General features: G+C 42.8%; 1 protein-coding gene across 2 annotated transcripts in view; it reads right to left on the reverse strand.

Annotated features, from left to right (window-relative positions):
* nectin3b (nectin cell adhesion molecule 3b) overlaps positions 1-21,683 on the reverse strand; it is a 74,121-nt gene that overhangs the window by 13,766 nt on the left and 38,672 nt on the right. Inside the window, exons 5-6 of one of the 2 annotated variants that reach the window (XM_017493049.3) lie at positions 20,674-20,825; positions 10,491-14,486 (exon numbers count right to left, since the gene is read on the reverse strand). In XM_017493049.3, coding sequence (XP_017348538.1) covers positions 13,732-14,486; positions 20,674-20,825 — 907 coding nt within the window. In that variant the 3' untranslated portion in view covers positions 10,491-13,731. Of the gene's footprint in view, positions 1-10,490; positions 14,487-20,673; positions 20,826-21,683 lie in introns of those variants that run through there. The other variant, XM_047161616.2, reaches the window with a different exon arrangement.

Consider the following 21,683-nt stretch of genomic DNA (forward strand, 5'->3'; position numbering starts at 1 on the left):
TAATGAGTGCAAGAACGGGCAGCAGTGGTCCGAATCAGAAACTCTTTATTGCCTATGAGTTGTGTTCACAGGAATCAGTTTTGGTTTGATGGCGGTGTGCAACATTAAACAGTACGTCAAACATACAGTGTAGCAACGTCAACAGACTGTGCAACAAATATACAGTGCAGTAGACACAAATGATTACACAGAGACCGGACAGGAGATAAGAGACATGGTGTCAGTGTGTGCAAACGGCAAAATTGAGGTGGATGAGTAATTGAATAGCGTCTGGAAAGAAACTGTGAAGGCGGAGAGTAGTTTGGGAGACGATTGGCCTGTAGTGCCTCTGCGATGGCAGCTTGACAAAGGGGTGGTTGCTTGGTTGTTTGGTGTCAGCAGCAATTTTCACTGCCCTCCACGTTGCCGTGATGATAACGGTCCTTGAATTTGCTGAGTTAACAGCCGATGATCTTCTCCGCCAAGCGGATCACTTGCTGCAGTCTGGTCTTGCAGATCTAAGAGACAGAGGGGAACCAGACTGTGATGGTAGTAGGGAACACACTTTCCATGGTGGCTGAGTAGAATCTTTTCAGGACCGGTTGAGATCCATCGAGCGTCCTGAGTAGTTGAAGAAAGAAGATGGTTGGTGTGTTGTCGGCCCATTTCAGTGAGTTGGTGACGGTGGTCCCTAAGAATCTGAAAGACTCAACCTTAGACACAGCTGAGATGCTTATGCATCTCCAATATTTTAACCATCTTGGCAGCATTAAGCTCAAGCCTGTTATGGGAACACCAAGCTGTATGATGGTCTACTTTACTTCTGTAGATACTGTAGTCTCATCATTGTTGGAGATGAGACCCACTACAGTTGATTTATTTGATGATTTTGATGGAGCTCTGTGTTGTGGTGCAGTCATTGATATAAAGGGAGTAGAGGAGTGATGATAGAACACAGAATGCTTCCTTCCTGTCAGAGAAGTAGTGATCCACTGACAGGAGGGTTGGAGGGTATGTTGGAGGGTATGTAATGAGTAATGAGTCTTTATTGGTCTTCGTATACTCCAGCATGCCAGGGAGCTGGGGTCAGAGCGCAGGGTCAGCCATGATATAGCGCCCCTGGAGCAGAGAGGGTTAAGGACCTTGCTCAAGGGCCCAACAGTGGCAGTGTTGATCGTAGTGATCCAGCTCGGCAGTCCTGGGGCCGAGCCGAAGGTTGAACCCCCAACCTTCCGATCAGTAACCCAGAGCCTTAACCGCCACTGCCACCCAAGCCACCACTGCCCCCAACGTATGTCAAACTCTCCTTTCTGCAGAAGCAGGTGGGAATGCAATTACAAAAACAGTCCAACAAACACCTCTAGTGCAAGCAAAGCTCAAAATGGCAAATATACAGTTGGAACACAAAAAAAACAGCAACGCCAACACATTTTTTCCTTTAATTTGTCGATTTTGCCACTCATCAGGTGTTGCTCCTTTAGTATCAAACTGCTCTTGTAAATATCCATAGTACTGGATGAGAACATATTAGCAAACTATCAAGCACCAAGGCAATTAGCTTAGGCAGTTAACTTCCTAGGCAACTGTTGCATTACATTAAATGTAGCTTATGTTAAAGAGCACAAATTATACTTTAATAACAATAGATTACTAGCTCAGTTAGTCCACATTCAGCATTACTTTCAAGCATGATGAAGACAAGAGCAATATGTCATGATCAAAGGAAGTGCTAGTCAAGGAGCTATTGAAGTGTGTGATTGTGTTACAGTAGTTTGCCTGACAGAGGCATGTATTATGTTGTGCTTTGGCTGGGGAGGGCTTTACTTTAATTAGTGCCCCATGCTGCCTGCCTTTAAATCCTGCTGCTCCGTCCCGTCTTCTGCTCTGTTTTATTCCCCCTCATTCTCCGGCAATTTTACACTCTTTTGCAACGTGATGGAGTAGGTTAGCCAAGGACCATGGGGTTCGTTAGATCACAAGCTCGTTATCCCCACAACAGGGGTTGTCTTGGATGAGATTAGCATCTGCTAATTAGAATGAATTAAACTCAAAAAGCCCTTTGGCAGAACAACAGGTGGTCAGTTACACAGCCTTAGCCAACATTATGCAGCACAAACACACTGCATCTGAGCGGGACAGTCTGTGGTGGTAGGAAGCGTGAATAATGGGAGGCACAGAGACTAAACTAAAGCAACATTATACAGATACACTAATGTGATATCGCAGTCTTGAACATGATTCAGAAGGTTCGTGAGTAAAGAGGTCTAATTCAGTTATAATCCAGGCTTAAACATGAGGCACAATATCAGCTACAATGTACTGATTACAATTTATTAAATAATGAGAAAACCAACAAGAGTAAATAAGAGGATAACAATAGATAATTATTCATTCAATGTAGTTACAATGAGTGTAATAAGGAAATGTGTTATTATATGTCTGCATCTAATTGTAGTAATCAAATTAACCACAAAATAAAACCTTAATAATGCATGCATAAACAAATAAACATACATAAACAAACAACTCAATCAATCAATCAAATGTAATGTGCTGCACAAGAACAAAATTGAGAAAAGCTGGATATCCCCCCCCCCCCCCCCCCCCCATTTATTTCAAGCTTGAAATTGTTTTGTTTTACTAGCAGATATGTTTGCTTATTTTCAGCATCTATTTGTACAGAAACATATATATATATATATATAATATTAAATGAGAACAATTTCTAGAAATAGTCTTAATAATTGTATTTAGAGAAATATATAATAAATTCATATGTACCCATTTTTTTCAAACACAGTGGGGGGGAAATTCCGTACAAATTCACTTCTGGTTCATTTGCTGTTTTTGCTTCACGTCGAGTTCTTTTATTTAAACTCAAAAATCTGTAAACCTGGGAAGCTGGAGCCAATTAGGAAACAAGGGTGAGCTGAGGTTGCTTCTTTCTAAAAAATAAATTCATAAAAACGGAGGAACTGCCACTTATAACTGCTACTTCTAACTCACACTGGACCAGACATTGGACAATTGTTAGCCAGGTTAGCAGGAAACAGGGTGCAAATAGTATTGAAATGACTCCAATTAGCAGCTTAGAGACTTCAGACTTGACTTGGATGTGATGATGTAGTGGTTGTGGAAGTTAGTTAGTATTATCCATATTTAGCACATTGTAAGTATTCCATAACACTTTACAATACTGTGCTCTAACTCACAGATAACTATGCAGGAACTAAAAGGACCAAACACTTAGTTCTTCTATAACACTAATCTTACTCGGGTTAACTACTAAAAAAAAATAGGGTTTCACTATTAACTATGCAGTAACTGAGTCATATATATTCCCCAGCAGAACTACTGGCTATTTATAATAACTACTGATTATTTACTGATCACATCGATGTTAATTTCCAGTAGCTAAACCTTACCTTCCTCCTGAAGATCTACTACCGAATATACCTTAAGCTATTCCAGTACCTCAGTGTTAAAAATGGAAATGTCTATATGAGTTATTATAGGTCTCCTCAGAGGAGCACATGGTCGGTGTGTTGTTTTTATTTAGCCAGTCACTGTCTAAAAATAGAAACGAACAATAACCTACAAACATACAAGGCTGTAATTTAGCAGCGAGCAACAGAAAATCTTCCTTAACTTACGTTCAAAAGTATAGTAAGTTAAAATATATGCAAAGTAACATTCTTAAATGAGTCATGCAACTTGGAGCTGTTATAATGGTACAGAACAGGACTGTCAAATGAATGTAAAAGTTACATTCTAACTGCTTAATACAATTAAATAATAATAATAATAATAATAAACTTTTATGAATAGTTTATGAATTATTTTTAGTGTTTTATATTAATTTCTACTTATGTTCCTACAGTAATGTTTTCTCTCTCAGTTCTCATGGAAACTCGTTACTAATTCATTACTAATTACTGAAACGTTAGAGTTTTGTTACTTAAAAGTCTATTTTTTAACTAAGTTAGTGCTTACTCACTATTGCATCCTGTGTATGCTCTAAAATTCTGCATGTGGGAGACATTAACATTCATTTAGATTCACCTTCATGTACATTGACCTCTAATTTTTTTTTTGTCAGTCCTTGATTTTTCTTTGCATATCCCAGCGGGTCAGGAAGTTGGGGTACATGAGCGCAGGGTACATGAGCCACGATACGGCACCCCTGGAGCAGAGAGGGATAAGGGCCATGCTCAAGGGCCCAACAGTGGCAGCTTGGCGCTTGAACCCCCGACCTTCTGATTTTTAACCCAGAGCCATGCAGTGCTGGGGCTTGACCTTCTGATCGGTAACTGTGAGGGTAACCCAGAGCCATGCAGTGCTGAGGCCTGAACCCACAACCTTCTGATCGGTAACCCAGAGCCAGGCAGTGCTGAGGCTTGAACCCCCGACCTTCCGAGCAGTAACCCAGAGCCTTACCCGTCAAGCCTCCACAGCCCCTCAAGCCTTATCTCCAGGTCCAGGATGTGTTTATGGAGCTTTCAACTAATTGAGGATTACATGTGATATAATAGGAATAATAAGGCAGTATAGTACAATAGGCAGGGGTACACCATCATTCTACCGTCTGGCTGCTTTCAACCACCGATGGACCTCCCACAGAGAGTCACAAGACCGCTTTACAGTTCACTTCATATTCAAATCTTCCAACTTCTCACACACCAAATGCCACACAGTGCATGAGAAACAGCATGCTGTCTGCACCAAGATTACGCTCATTCATTTGGAAATATGTTAAATATCAATATTTGAACACAACTAGTTTCTTGTCATAAAAGTGTATATAATAAGAACATCACACGTAGATAGAAAGCATCGTGTGTTGCTAATAGAGATGGTAAACGTACTGAAATTCTTTACACAAGTAAAAAAAAAACAAAAAAAAAAAACCTTAATCGTCTAAGTTGAAATACACCTTCAAATTCTTCACACGAGCTAAAGTAGAAAGGTACAAGCTGTTAAATTTACCTAAAGTATTACAGTAATACTACGAGAAAGATTCCCTAAAGTCATCTGCCTTGATTTCACCTCATGCATTGATTAAAGTTAAGTAGTGATAAATACAAGCAGATAGATTACAGTGATGGGTATTAGGTCTCATTCTCACCTCTGGGAATGAGATCTTCAATCTTTTGGAAAGAAAGTAGAGAAGCCAGAGGAAACCTACACAGACATGGGGACAACATGCACAGAAACACATGCTCACGATTGAACCAGGGACCGTAAAGGCGGGGCTACACACCGTGACACCGTGCAGCCCTTGCAGTATACAGTTCAGCACAAAAGTTTGCATCCCCTTATGGGTTTGAAAAGGACAAATGAAAAGAAGAAGAATTCCAAGAAGGTCAAAGTAACGTAGGTGTGTGTGTGTGTCCGACAGGAAGATAACAATCCGAATCATAAGGAAAAAAATCTTGTTTAAAAAATGAGTATGAAAAAATTGTCCTGAGCCTCTTAATCTCTACAGACCGGACCTTAAAATAGCCTTATGTGACGTCTAGCAGCACTATAGTGCAAGGCAAAAAAAGATTTGGCCTTTTTGTTACTTACTATAATGAAGGGATATCTGTGAAAGCTAACACACTACACTTATTAAATGTATGCTTGTTTCATTTTGTCCAATGAGGATGCACACTTTTGCACTCTCTAGGCAGTATGTGTTCTGACCTGAATGCCTGGTTGGTTACTTCAAAAGAAACTCTGTCTGAAACATGCACAAGTTTCAAGGGCTGTATTGTGGTCAGAAAAGGTTAAGAGGGAAAACATTTTGGCACCCTAATAAGTCGTGCCTTATTTGGCCAGTTAACCCCATAGGGAGTCGGTTATTTAGATATGTCACGATAGACGACTTCCCCTTGAGGAAGAAGAAAGCAATTAGAAAGAAATTCCACGCTCTTAAAGTATCGGCAGTTAAAGCAAGTCTTATTGACTCGAGCTCAGAGGCCTTTGAGACTCAGACTGCTTTACAGTGACAGGTCTTGAGGTTTAAGAGCTGAACCCAGCAGTGAGCCACGTCCTTTGAAGAGGCACTACTAGTACTGAGAGATGTTTACCCTTCAGATATAATGCCAGTACAGAATGCTGACTCAGCAAGCATGGCTGCGTTTAGAGTGAAGGCGGATTAGATGAGCCACTCTCGGATAGTGGCGTAAGAACAGGCTTGGGATGTGCGAGCCTTCTCGGGCGTGATTATATGGATCGGTTATTCTTGCATTTAAATGTAAGTAAACAAAAAAAAAGTCAGACCACTGGAGAGGCTGTCATTCTTAGTATAAGTAGATGAAGCAGATGAGTTTTCACTGTCGGAAGCCTTTCGGTGATCCAAAATCGTTTTGAGGCAGGAACTTTGAGCAGAGGTACCAACAAATTACATACAGCCTCCTCTGAAAGTATTGGAACAGCAAGGCTGTATTTGCTATACACTGAAGACAGTTAGGTTTAAGATCAAAAGATGAATATGAGACGACAGGTCAGAATTTCAGCGTTCGTTTCCTGGTATTTACATCCAGATGCGCGAAACAACTTAGAACATGGCACCTTTGGGGGCAGACCAGCCGATTTTTAGGTGAGCAAAAGTATTGAAACAGTTAGGCTTAGAGTAAATTCAAGTAAATAAATAACACTTAATATTTGGTTGCATATCTCGTTAAGGTTCCACTTCTGACAGCCAAGAACGAGAATCTGAGGCGATCATGGGCACAGGTTCATAGAAACTGGACAGTTGAAGATTTAAAAATAAATAAATAAATAAATAAATAAATATAAACCTGGTCTTTTTTTCCCAGTCTTCAGCTGTCCAGTTTGGCCTGTGCCCATGATCGCCTCAGATCCTTGTTCTTGGCGGACAGGAGTGGAACCTGATGCGGTCTTCTGCTGTTGTAGCTCACCCACCTCAAGGTTAGATGTTTTGTGAATACTGAGATGCTTTTCTGCTCACCACGGTTGTAAAGAGTGATTATTTGAGTTACTATAGACCTCCTTTCAGCTCAAACCAGTCTGATTATTCTCCTCTGATCTCTCTCTCTCTCTCTCATCAACACGGTGTTTCAGCCTGCAGACCCTCCTCTCACAAAGCTGACTGCTGTATAGAGAACGTCAGGAATGTGGAGGAAAGGATGAGGTGGTGTTTAGGCTTTGTGTTCATTAGAGTGTGTTTTCTCATGTATTCTCCTTCTGAGAAACAACTGATACACTCCTGATCATGAATCCTACTGACACTCTCTCTCTCTCGCCCAGGTTACCGGATGGTACTGAATATATTTGTCTTTCTTTTTTTAATCCAAAAAAACCTTTCCCGCGTTTTCTCCTTCCTTTGTTGAACCCGTCCGCAATTTTTCCAGTTCTTTCATCCTTTTTCTCTTTCAACAACAGTTTCTTTTTATCCTTCTTTTCTCTTTCCTCCTTCATTTTCCTGATTGCTTTAATCCCTCCACATTTCCTTCCCATACTCCTTTTCCTTTCATTCCACTATCCTTAATACTTTTTTTTGTATTTTTTCCTTTTATCCTCCCACCCGTTTTATTTCCAATCAGCCTAACTTCTCTCTCTTCCTTTCCTTCGTCTATACGTTTTTTTTTTTTTACTTTCATATTTTCCATCCCTCATCCTTTATCCCTCCATCTATCCGATTCTTCCTTACTTTTATTCCCGTTCATTTTCTTTACTCTCTATTTTTCTTCTTTTATCCCTCTATATTTCCTTCTCCCCCCCCCATCCATTCACCTTTTTTCTTTGTCTTCCACCATTTTTTTTTCTGCCTTCATTCTTTCACCTATGAATTATATGCTAATTTATTTCTTCTTTTCCAACAGTCTTGTATATCAAGCTTGTTAATATTATTAAATGGAGTCAGTGCCGTGTTCATTTCAGCAGGCTGTAGTTTATAGGGAATAGATTATACGAGCACGGTGAAGCTATAAAATGCAGCACGATGGTCTGTAAAATGTTTTAAATACTTATAATGAGCCATCAGCCCACCGTCACAGTGGACGTCTGTTAAATTAGGAATTCATGATGGTGTGTTCTCTATCTGCACAACGCACTATGCTCACTGTTTCCTTTTAACCTCTCTCTCTCTCTCTCTCTCTCTCATCCTATTCTCATTCTCTCTTTCTTTTGTCTTTCCTACTGAATTACCCCCGATTCTCTGCAACTCCCTTTTGTTCATCTCTGACAGAGAGTGAAAGGAGAATGGAAGTGCAGGTAAGGCTTAAGGGAAGTAGCCCTCGGTCAGTCGCCATTTAAAGAGTGTGTTGCCATGGGGACAGTTAGGATGGCGTGGGGATGGGTGGGAGTGGCGGGGCTTTGATGGGCATTCTAGTGAGCTAATTTCACCACTCACAGCCAAACGATTCAGGCAGGGGGTGGGAAAGGAGAACACAGAAGGTAGGGAATAAAAAAGGCACAAGACACCACGGAGCTCAAGAAACCTAGTAATGCTGCTTTCAAAAGTTTCAGCTGCTCAAACATCGGTTTAGACCCACCACTGCGCCCGTCCATCTGGCTGATCTCCTCTCCCTCAACCCTTCTCAGATCTGAAATGAAACGGATCGAGAAAACCGCAGCGCAAACATGGATCCAAGCAGGTCCACCATATCCCTGGGCTTAAGTGCTCACTTAGTTTAGCCTCGGGCTGAAACTTTGTACTTTAGCCAAGAAAAAAAAAAAAAAAAGACAAAGAAACCCACACACACACACACACACACACGAGCTTCTGACAGAGGTTGTAAGCAGGAGCTTGCGTGATGGTGTGGATATCAAGCAAAGCAAACACTAAAAAAGAGCTGGGAGGGGGAGGGGGATGGTAAAAGGAGCTACTGTGACAAAGCTGATCTCAGAGAACAAGCCGAGAGCTAGAGAGCAAGCAAACCCAGCAAAAGCCTGGGGCATCGTGCCAATACAACATCACTAATATTAATGTAGGTCCTTGCTTTTTTTTCTTCTTCTTCAATGTAGTGGTAAGAAGATTACAAACCAATGCCCCTCTCTCTCTCTCTCTCGCTCTCTCTCTCTCTCTCTCTCTCTCTCTATATATATATATATATATACTGTAAGTAACCAAATATCAATACATTATCCAGAATGAACAGTTGATGTGTTCTAAATAGGTACAAATAAGAAATATATAGAGAGAATAACATTTTTTTCTCTTTCTTAAGAAAAAGCTTACTAGAAATGCTAAATGTCCCTCTGGGGCGTTTTTACTTCCATGCAGGTGTGACTGAATGGTCATATAGAGTTCTTAAGTTTACATACACTTTGAAGAATCTGCAAAATGTAAACAACGCAGAAAGAAAAAAAAAAGAGGGATCATTAAGACTGCATTTAGTTTTTATTATTATTATTATTATTATTATTTATTCCTGCCCTGAATAAGCTATTTCACATCACAGATGTTTACATATAGCCCACAAGACACGATACTAACTGAATTTACACACATAAACCAGTTCAAACGTTTACACAGCCTCGATTCTTAATACCGCGTGCCGTTACTCGGAAGACCGACGACTGTCCTGACGGTTTGTGAAAGATGTGATGAGACCCTCGTTTGTCCCGAGCAGTTTAACATCTCCGCTGTTCTTCAGAGAAATCCTCCAGGTCCTGCACACGCTTTGCATTTCCAGCATCTTCACTCCTTTCCACCAGCGGCGATATGATTCTGAGCTCCATCTTTTCACACGGAGGACGACCGAGGGACTCGTACACGACTATTACAAAAGGTGCAAACGCTCACCGATGCTCCAGACGGTAACACGACACATCAAGCGCCAGCACAGATCACACCCCTCCCCCCCCAAACTTTTAATGTAGCATGGTGTTTTCTTGAGAATCGATGGAATATAAACAGATTGAGCATTTAAACTTCAGCGACTCCGACCAGGATAAAGAATTTTCTGAAGATGAACGAAGAAATGAAGATAAACGCATCAAGGAGTGCTACACGAGCACCCAATACACTCCCGAATCTCTCAACGTGTCCTTTATTTGTCCTGCGAATTTTAGATCGAACCACCCGTGCCCACCTGCATGGGAGTAAAAACCAGCCCTTCCTGTGACCTTTAACCCCTATATTACAGTCACACATTTAAATCATTTTAGATTTATTTGAAATGCTTCAGGAGTCTAGTTTGAACGGTTATGTATAACAGCAGACTATATCAATGTTTTAGATGACTTGGGGTTACAAAAACTGCAAAATTACTGAATTATAAGGAATAAATTGATCGTGAGCTGTACATATTAGAATATTGTGGTATTTTTGTGGTCGTAATGTAGTCTTCTGGGCGGACGGGGAGGAGTACGTTAGTTTTTTTTATTTTTTTAATTTGTTTTTACCGAGGCTGACATCACGTGGTAGATTGGAATCAACCCCATATATCGCGGCAGTGTCAATCAATTAATAAAAGATCACGACATCAAAGGAAGAAGGGAAGAAAAAAAAAAGAAAAAAAAAAAAGTGCTTTATTTCAAAACAAAACCTATCCCAAACATGAATTTTTTAAATTTATTTATTTATTTATTTAACAAAACAATGCTCCTTCCATACAGCTCTTCTGTATTTTATTCATGACAATTCTTTTTTAAACAGCATCTCCTCTGTAGAAAAAGAAAAAAAAAAAAAAAAAAAACTGGTGGAGAGGAGCGCAAGTGGTCGAGAAAACTCAGTAAAGCCTGAACACTTATCATACACAGTGAAGTGGTAGGCGTGCTCTGGTGTCCTCCATCATCACGTCTTTACACAGGAGAGGAAACATATATACAGAATAAACAACTCGTTTATTTGCACAACCTTTACCTCATCAACTACAAACATACTAATTATTATTAGAGATCACCCTTCAACAAAATTTCCAATTTTTTTCCTGTATTTTTTCCTTTTTTTTTTCTTTTTTTTTTCTTTCCTTTCTTGCTTTCTGCATTGCAACTCAAGCGTTACAAATGTCATTTCGGTGAGCAAAATATGCTATTGTCTGACTATTCAGGGAAAAACAAAAACAAACAAACAAACAAACAAACAAACAAGACAAGTAATGGCACAAATAGACAAAGGTTTTCTAAAGTGGCAAAGGCAAATGGAAGAACTGGAGAGAAGTCCAGGACCATACAGGACGCTCACCAGCGCACCTGCACTGGTCTTTTCACTCAACACTCAAACAGATACTCATACATTCACAGAGAGAGAGATCATTACAATAACAAGCCTTCAGAATGCCACTGTAATAAACTACATCTTCACAATAAGGCACTGCGCTCATCTCCCTGACCTGGACACAGTCGTGATACACATAACTAATAATTATTACTCCGTTTGACCTAGTCAACAAAATTCATATCAGCCAAAAACAACGACAAACGCGGGGCTGAGATGCTAGGAATCTCAAACTTCCGAACACTGTTGCACTGCTAGAACCGAGAACCGAGCCATTAAATATACTGTGGAGGTTTAACACCAATCACGTGTATTTACACACATTGCACAAGCATTCAAGTAGGATCAACATTCTTTTTAGCCAATCACAGCCATGTTTCGTCATCAGTGAGCTCCCACTACTCTCTATTCATCGCCGCCCTGAGCCGCCATCTCGAAGAGCCCCCCTCCAGACGTGTTCGTCGGCTTCGGTACAGAGAAGGACGACAGAAAACTTTGCTTATTAGGTGACAAATATCGAAACCTTGACCACATTTGGTGTCAGTCATGCGTTTTGACCTCAAAACAGACACTTCAGGCTTGATCGCAGTCAACGTTGTGCAAATAGACGTCATGAAATTGAGATCTGCTGACGGTTTACTCACACGACCATCACCAAGGAGAGACTCGCCAAAGTTAAAAGCAAAAACACCACCGTGTACAAATCGGGGGCTGACTATGGACTGACGGACAACGTGCCGTACCATCCTCAAAGAGAACAAATAAATGATCAGGAACTTAGCAAAACTGAGCTTTCTTGGCTGCGTGTTTACTTTTATTTATTTATTTATTTATTTTTGTCTACTGACTCAACGAAGGAACTGAAGGTTTGGAAGTCCATGACCTCGACGCCAAATAACGCATCGTTTCGTAAACGTTGGTCACGGTGTAGATTAAACACGATTACTAAAAGACCTTTATTTTACGGTCTATGGATTTACTCATCGACAACGAGTACTCCTTAATGTTTAAATGGTCACCTTCAGCCAAGTGTGAATTTTTTTACATTTTTTTTATTTTTTACCTACATCTATGAACTGAAAAATGGAGTGGACCAACCACTTTCCTGTCAAGGTGGTGGCTCAGGAGCGGAAGCAGAGGGAGGGTTTTCTCTGACTGATAAAACGGAGGACAGTGACCGGAAAGAGAGTTCCAATCAAGTTGTTCCAGAAAACAAAAAACATCCTAACTGAGGAGATCACGTTCAACATACGAAGAAAGGCACTAAAAGAACAGATTTCATAGGAACTACCGTAATCTGAACTGAGGGTCATGGCGATAAACATCGATACGCAACATCACCGGGCGGTGTTTAACAAATGGCCGCGATGAACAAAACGTACATCTGAAAACCGGTTTTGGTAAATACACTGCAGCCGCGTGCGCTCTACGTAGGCGTGTGTGTGTGTGTGTTTGTTTGAGACAAGTCCCCCCCTGTCTAGCACGGTTCCTACAGCTCACTCCATTTAACGCCTGAGGAGACGGACATTGAAGCGTTGCCATGGTAACCACACCAGATGGCAGACTGTTGACAAGAGCTAATTTCTGTTTCTATTAGAACTACGATATTACTGAAAGTTCACTATTTCAACACGTCAGCACTGTCCTAAACACACCTGTAAAAAATAATAATAATAATAATAAAAAAAATAAAATAAAAGGGAGATGGGGAGAGACAGAGAGAGATTGTGTACAGCCCTGCCTCACTGCAATTAACACAGGATAATTTCAGGTATTAACATAGAAATCGTAACTTCAATCAGGGACCACTGAGCATATTTATATATGAAAAGGTTGCCAGTTTAAAAGCAAACTCTACCTGTATTTGCAAAAACTGGCCAGTTGATCAGTTTCACCTTCCATACAGGTCACATCGTAGGTGTAAACTTACTGACTCGAGCTGATCATCCCCCAATCAATCAATCACCACCATAAGACTACCACTGATCAGATAAAAACCCCAGCAAGGTTACTGTAGTTCACAAAAGTCCACAACCTGAATAATATTTGGCCAGTGGTGGTCCTATGGCGGACTCTTTCCGCTGACGGACTGGGAAAAGGAGACCGAAATTAGACGACGGCTATAGATGGGCTACACTCAGTATCCATGCCTATTAGGATAAAGGGCTCCTTAAATCTTTTCGTGCTAGGTGAAACTCTGTGTGTTAATCTCTCTCCATGTAATACCCAACAACAAAGAGCTCTTTAGAGTGCTTGATACGGTTCGTTTTTGAGTGTAGGGTAAGTGGACCTGATAAAATGCAGAGGAAAAAAAGGTAGGTGTTACAAATAAATAGGTAAATCAGGGTGTACTTTTCTCTTTTGGTTACTCGTGTAGATCAATCAAGACAGTAGAAGCGTGAGGGGAAAAAAAAGAAAAGAAGAAAAAGAAAAAAAAAAAAAAGGTGCAAAAGGTGCTTTTGTATTCATTTTTTTTTTTTCCCCCTACAGTACATATTCTATTTCTACCATCATATTCTTTTGCAAGTTTGACGTCTTCTGTATAAGGTTGTAAGCAGTCTTTTTCTGCAGCGCCGCCCTGGTTAGACGTACCATTCTCGGCGGGAGATCATGGAGCCATCTGTGTGTGACACGTAGTCACTGTCATAGCAGTCCTCCGGCAAGAAGGGGGAGCCGTTTCCCATCACCTGAGGGCCAGGGTATCTGCGGGACTCGGGCGGGAGTGAGCTCCTGTGCTTGTGAGGGGTGTTGAGGAAGCTCGGGTGGTTGGGTTGGTGGTTGGGCTGGGGCGCTGGGTGGTGGTTGGGTTGGTAGCTCTGCTGCTGATTGTGGTTCTGATGGTTCTGGAGGTTTTGCTGGGCGTTGGCCTCTCGCAAAGCTCGACTGCGGCTGTTCGGGGATCTTTCCCGCTCAAAGCCACCCCACTCCTCCCGGTCTTTGTCAGAGAGGATGGTGCCGTTGACGTCGTGGCACGATTTGAGCTTGGTGTCGGGACTGGCCCTGTCCGCCTCGTTGTAGATGTGAAGCTCGTGTGATGGTGGCGGCGGTGCTTTCTGCATGTCTGAAGGACCCAGGTACTGCTTGGTGTAGTAGTCTCCACGAAAGGTGCGTCGTCGCCGCTGGTAGCAAACTCCAACGAGCACCAGAAACAGCAACAGGAAAAGAACTCCGCCTACCGCCCCGCCCACAATGGTGCCCAGGTTGCCTTCGTGCAGCGGCGCCAGGGTCGGGGAGGTGAAGAGGGCCGGCTGCTTATTGCCAGGCGCTGTGACAGAGATGTCGGCGTTAGGAAGGAGCACAGGGGTGGTGGGAGGCATAGTGGTGGTGGAAGGAGGATCTAATGAAAGAAGGAGGGGAAGGAAGGAGGGAGCGAGGGAGGAACGGAGGAGGTATGGACAGACAAAGAAAAGTAGAATGTCAATGCCAACTACATCCAGATATTATTAACATTTAAAAATAAATAAATAAATAAATAAATAAATAATAAAAATCACATGAAATTCTGTCCAGGCTAGCTCATGGCATGAAATGGTATCTACATGAAAACTGCGCTACATACTGTTTCTACAGCCGTGAACGCAGCAGTTTCAGGTCTATACTGACGGCAAATCATACTAAAATTAATCTGAAATAAAATAAACCATCTACTTCTATTCAGCAAAACCAGAAACTGCTGTCCAGGGCAGTAGACCGTGTCGAAAACATAAAACATGGGAGGTGGGAAAAGTACAGAAGTCCAGAGAGGCCATGTTTAGATTTCCTCCTGCGTTTATATTCATAATTAGTGATCTCAAGATATTATATATTTTATATATAAAGTTGAAGATAAATTTGATCATACCACAATATTTCTGAAAGGATTGTGGGTGTCAGTACTTTTAGAACATTAAAAGCTTTGATACTTCTGATATCCCCCTTTTTATATAAACGGTCGACAATATCGATATAGGCTTTGCCATACCCGAGCTCACAAGAACACATGAAATTTTGGTCAGGATAACAATTTTGAAAAAATAAAACAAAACAAGACCTCTTTGGACTTTTTATGACAAGGGGATCATGAGGTTGTATTTACTAGCATCTCTCGCTAACTCCACACATTCCAGTGTGAATAGAGACAACAATGGGGAAGGTCTTGCGCAACAGCGGAACCTGGTGCGGAACCTGGTGCGGAACCTGGTGCGGAACGCTCCGTTAGCCGAGAGAGGAAGTACGGATGAGAAAAGAGGTGATGGGGAGTAACAGGGTAGGGAGGAAGTGTGGGCTTGAAAGGAAGGGGAGGAAGGAACAGTCACAGAACACATCATTGCACTACAGTGTACGAGTCAAAAGGTTATCACAGAATTAGCTAGACGTGTGAAGACTGTTGAACATCGTTGCCATGCCCTGAGCGCCTGGCTGGAGTAGAGCACTAGCGTGTTGGGTTTTTGGAGCAGTCTGGGTCATGCATGTGCTACAACGGGGTTGGCTGTAGGAGTCCATTCATCACATTACAGAATATCCTGTCCCTACAGTAACAAGAACTATCTGGCAGCCTGTGTGTGTGTGTGTGCGCGCGCGTGTGTGCGCCAGCAGGAGGTGATGGGTCTGTCCGGGATGTTCTCCACCGTGTGGATACAGTTAGATATAAATGCTCCACCGTCCTCAATGTAGCAGACCCACGAGTTATAATGTAGCAGACTGCATGCATTCCTTTACACAATATTCCAAAGGGCAAGGACGATGCACAAAATACAACAAGTACCACACATGCGTGTGTTTCTGAATGTGCTCGTGTGAGTGAGAGAACGAGAGAGAGAGAGAGAGAACGAGAACACGAGAGAGAGAGAGAACGAGAGAGAACGAGAACGAGAGAAAGAGAGAGAACGAGAGAGAGAGTGAGAGAACAAGAAAGCGAGAGAACGAGAGAGAGAGAACAAGAGAGCGAGAGAACGAGAGAGAGAGAACAAGAGAGCGAGAGAACGAGAGAGAGAGAGAGAGAGAGAGAGAGAGAGAACAAGAGAGAGAGAGAACGACAGAGAGAATGAGAACGAGAGAGAGCGAGAGAACGAGAGAGAGTGAGAGAACAAGAGAGCGAGAGAGAACGAGAGAGAGAGAACAAGAGAGCGAGAGAACGAGAGAGAACGAGAGAGAGAGAGAACGAGAGAGAGAGAGAACGAGAGAGAGAGAGAGAGAGAGAACGAGAGAGAGAGAATGAGAATGAGAGAGAGAGAGAATGAGAATGAGAGAGAGAGAGAACGAGAATGAGAGAGAGAGAGAACGAGAATGAGAGAGAGAGAGAACGACAGAGAATGAGAACGAGAGAGTGAGAACGAGAGAAAGAGTGAGAACGAGAGAAAGAGTGAGAACGAGAGAGAGAACGAGAGAGCGAGAGAACGAGAGAGAGAGAACGAGAGAGCGAGAGAGAGAGAACGAGAGAGCGAGAGAGAGAGAGAGCGCGAGAGAGAACGAGAGAGAGAGAGAGAGAGAACGAGAACGAGAGAGAGAGAGAACGAGAACGAGAGAGAGAGAGAGAGTGAACGAGAGAGTGAGAGAGAGAGAGAGAGTGAACGAGAGAGTGAGAGAGAGACAGAGAGTCAAGGTCTGGCTACAGGAATGGATTTAAAAAATAAATAAACAAAATAAAAGAAAAATAAATCGCATACCTCCCTAAATTCCTGTCAATTCCTCAGTTGTTAAACACAGCTTTCCAGAACTGTGTTGAATGCAGTGGGAATTTTAAGGTATTAAATAAATCCTATACATTTTTATTTATTTATTTATTTATTTAAAAAGTGCAGATGATCCATGCTTAAATAAATAAATAAACAAACAAACAAAAACAAACAAACAAACCCCACAAGGGCGCACGAAGTGACTACTTTAATGCATTCGATTTGGACCTGTGAACTTGAAGAGAACAATCTGTCCTGATCGATACACGGCAGAGCCTCTAGCCTCGGCATGTCGGAGAGGGAGGGAAGGAAAGTGGTGAGGAAGGGACAAGCTGCTGAAGGTCAGAATACAACACGCAATCATGCGCGCGCACACACACACACACACTCACTCAAATAACGCTCGTGGGAGCTTTAACCGAGACTGACGGTCAGGAGAGTGCAACACTGAGCGCAGAGCAAACGTTTGATTCTACACGGATGAGAAATGAGTCACAAAATCCGTTACACGTTCCATTTGGCGGCTCTCGCCTCATCCGCCATCTGGAGCGAATTTTTTAAATGGCGCAGTGATATTCGTGAGATAGCCAGAGCATCATCTATACCTGTGTGTGTGTGTGTGGTGCTGTATTGTTTTTTATTGCTTTAGACTAGACTTAATAAAGAACACCTAAAGCATGTGATTTTATGATATATTAAGAATACTCAGTGCAATGTTTACCCATATCATTTCAGAATACAACACACACTATATGGCTAAAAGTTTATGTGCTTGTTAAACACCCCATTCCAGATTTTGCACCCACTCCAGTCTTACAATAACCCCCACTCTTCTGGGAGGGCTTTCCACTAGGTTTTGGACACGGAGTGTGTCTGTGGGGATCTGTGCTCGTTCATTAGTGAGGTCTGGTCCTGATGACGTGGGAGGAGGCCTGAGGTGCACTCGGCGGTCCAGTTCGTCCCGAAGGTGCGCGGTGGGGTTGAGGTCGGTGCTCCGTACAGGCCACTCGAGATCTTAGACACCAACTCTGGCAGACCATGTCTCCATGGAGCTCGCTTTGTTCAGGGACACACCGTCATGCTGGAACAGGTTTAGCTTCAGCGACGGGAAACGGCACTGCTACAGCGTACATCCTATACGATCGTGTGCTTCGGCGCAACAGTTTGGGGAATAAAACACGCATGGGTGTGATGGTGAGGTGTCCGCAAAGCTTTGGCCATATACTCTATGTACTGGAAAAGGAATACTCGATTAACTATTATACAATAACAATTAGTTCTTATCCACTGATTTGATTGGTTGAACAGCGTTCCAAGAGTTCCTATATTTCTTCGAACGGCACTGGGACGTCTTACTTGCGAGCGTATGAGAGTTCCGACTGCGCGTCGTTTATTTAGCTAAACCTTTTCTCAGAGCAGGTAGAAATTTGATTCAACTTGAAAAATTCCCATGAGTCTCCACGCCTGTACGCGATTACTAGGATGTGTGTGTGTGTGTGTGTGTGTGTGTGTGTGGGCCCGTTTTCATATCATGGTTGGGAGCCAATGTCCCCACAAGGATAAGAATTCTGACAGTTTTGATCTTGATGGGGCATTTGGCTGATATCCACGAGGAAAACTTTGTGTGTGTGTGTGTGAGAGCTCATCTCGCCCTCTTTCCATCTCTCTCTTGCACACACACACACACGTTCTTCATCATGTCTCACACACAGCTGCAGAAGGTATTCCACCACAAATACCAGAATCTCTTGATTCAAGCCAGTGATGCAGCACACTCACGAGAGTGAGGCACAAATACGACATCAAACGCATGCTTATGTAAGCATGCCTGAACGCCACACACACCCATAATCTCTCTCAAGGGAAGCGTGCAAAAACGAGAACTAAATAATGAACTTGTGAATGCTTGAAATGAGCTCGTGAATGTTTCATGAGTCTTTTTTTTTTTTCTTTCTTTCTGAGCAGCGTGACAGGCAGAGCAGGGGGGGATGGGGGAGGGGGGGGGGGGGGCGGTGCGTGCAGGAGCGAGATGTTCTGCAGATCCGTCGGCGAGACTAATCACACAGCTCCGTGCACTACTGACAGCTCAAACAATAGACACCAACAGAACACCTCACACAAGCAAGAGGTCGACCTGCGATGAAACGACCCTCTGCTCCGAGACCGAATTAAAAAGGCGCAGCTTGTAATGTTATGATAACAACAGGTGAAAGAACAAGGATGACGCCAAAAATAATAATAAATCCACGACTCGTAGTATTTACATGCATTGGATACACTAGTTTATTCGTTTCCACGGGGTGTTCTTGTCGGTTGGCGCGAAGGCTTGTCGAATTATTTTCATGGCGATTGTAATTCTCCTCACGGACACCGGGGACGCTACAGAATTTACAGACCGCCCCTTTAAGCGGATTCATTGGTTTCCGTAGTAGTTTCCAGACGATCTGCTTATTATCTTCAGAATTACAGGAAAGGTGAGAGCATCTTTCCGGGAAATATCCGATGATGGCTACATAAGCCAAAAATTGAATACGATACAATGTAGAACATATTGCATAAATGAAACGTGACATGGTTCGACTTGTACTATGCAAATAGTTCCGTCTCATTCGGGAAAAAAAGACGGGCCCGACGAGCCTAAAGACCACAGCGCGATTTATTTATTTATTTTAAATTAGTGATCGCCTCAGATCCTTGTTCTTGGCTGACGGGAACTTGATGAGGTCTTGGTGATTATTTGAGTTAGTACAGACTCCCCTTCAGCTCAAACCATTCTGGTCATCTCCTCTGATCTCTCTCAATAAGGCGCGTCAGCCTGCGGACCCTCAAACCAGCCCATCGGGCAACAACAACCACACCACGGTTAAACCCCGAGCGATCACGCTTTCCCACCATTCTGATGTTTGACGTGAATAATAACTGAAGCTCTTGACTTGTATCTGCTCGATTTTATGCATTGTGCTGCTGCCACGTGATTGGCCGATTAGATAGCTGCATAAACGCGCAGGTGCGCCGGCATCCCCAATACAGTAGACAGGGAGTGCAAGAATGTCGTCTTGCCTTTTTGGCTTGTAAAACAGCGGAGTTTGAATGCAAACAGTAAAATGCATGTGGTTAAGATTAAAGGTGCAGTAAGTGAACATTATTAATAAAGGCATTGTAACAATGGTAAATGCAATTGAAATTAAAACGGAAATTAAAATGAATAAAAAAAATATATATTAATTAGGGTGGTTCAGACATGTAGACCTGGCAACACGGATGGAAAAAAGGTAAATGACATCACTAGCTAGGCTTGTAAATATAAAACCGGGCCCTACACTTATTACTGATAGAAAAGGAAATCAAAACTGCTTTTCTGCACAAATATTGCAAAAAAAACAAAAACAACAACAAAAAACAAACAAACAAACAAACTATACAATACAACCCTGCCATCCGTCCATTCTCTGTACCGCTGTACTGGGTCGTGAGGAGCCTGGAGCCTATCCCAGGGAACTCTGGCATGAGGCGGGGTACACCCTGGACGGGTGACAGCAGAACTCACCCGGTGACCTCTGACCCCTTGATGACGCATGACCGGGTTAGTCTGTGGATTCGTCTAGAATGAACATCTAGGCAGCTACGGTGGCTAATCACCATGCCCCACACACACCGTGGAAGTGCATTCTGCTCAGACGCGCAGACACACCCTAAATGAGTGTGTGTGAGCGATTGCATAAATACAAAACTATGCATCCTTCATGTGCACATGTAATCGATACCTCATGTTTGCGTGCGACGGCCTTCTGATTGCAACCAAATGCAGTACATTACAGGACGCTGACATGCACAGCACTGGGCTGTTTTTGTTCTAAACCTCTGTCTCACCTTGGATACGGATCCTGAGGTCACGGGTGCGCAGGCCGATGTTATTTCCCACCTCGCACCTGTACACGCCGGAGTCGTTCCTCTGTAGTGGCCTCAGGAACGTCAGGGAATTATTCACCACCGCTACGCCGTCTGGCATTTCACCGTCCAGCCTGAACACACACACACATTTCAGGCATCATAGGGCTGCACAATACAACAACAACAACAACAAAAAAAATCATATCATATGAACGTTGAGGACATTTCTACGATACGCCACGTGCGTCAAGATAAATGACAAACGGTCTTCAAAACCGTAGTAAAATAAAGAATCACCTCAAAATCAACAGCATCCATTCAAGTTGGAATTATTAAAAACATCAAACGAGCATCACCATACCGACAATATTTTAGACGAGTGCATCGCGTAATCGTTCATCACCATAGCGATGTTATATGGATAAAGCGCCCAGCCCTACAGCCACCTCACACAGGGTCATGACTCAAAGGTCGAGAAGTCGCGGAACACGAAGTTACTGATCAGAGTTAACGTGATTACGCAGTTGCATTGTGTTACAAAAGTGGAACATGTCCTAAAATCGGAGAAGACTGGTTAAATATCTCAGTGAAGGCTCCATACGGCACCTGCTAGAGGCGTACGACTGTACCCGATAGAGGCGGAAATACAGCGGCTCAACACCCGGATACTGGAATAATAAAAAGCAATTTTCTAAATGTTAAGTGCTCAGGAAGCGTAATGGGAAGGAAAAGAGGCGACTGGTGGTGGTGGTGCGCGTGTGTGCGCGCGTGTGTGTGTGTGTGTGTGTGTGTGTGTGTGTGTGTGTTGAGCCTCAGATGGAGCATCTGCGCTCACAGTGCTGTAACTGGAAGCAGGCCTGTGAACACCACGAAGCTGAAACCGATCCAAAAAAGCTTGCACGAACAGCACAGTGTGTGTGTGTGTGTGTGTGTGCGTGCGTGCGTGCGTGTGTGTGTGTGAGAGAGAGAGAGAGAGTGAGTGAGAGAGA

This window comes from Ictalurus punctatus, chromosome 18 (assembly GCF_001660625.3).
Source record: "Ictalurus punctatus breed USDA103 chromosome 18, Coco_2.0, whole genome shotgun sequence".
In the NCBI taxonomy this organism is placed as follows: domain Eukaryota; kingdom Metazoa; phylum Chordata; class Actinopteri; order Siluriformes; family Ictaluridae; genus Ictalurus; species Ictalurus punctatus.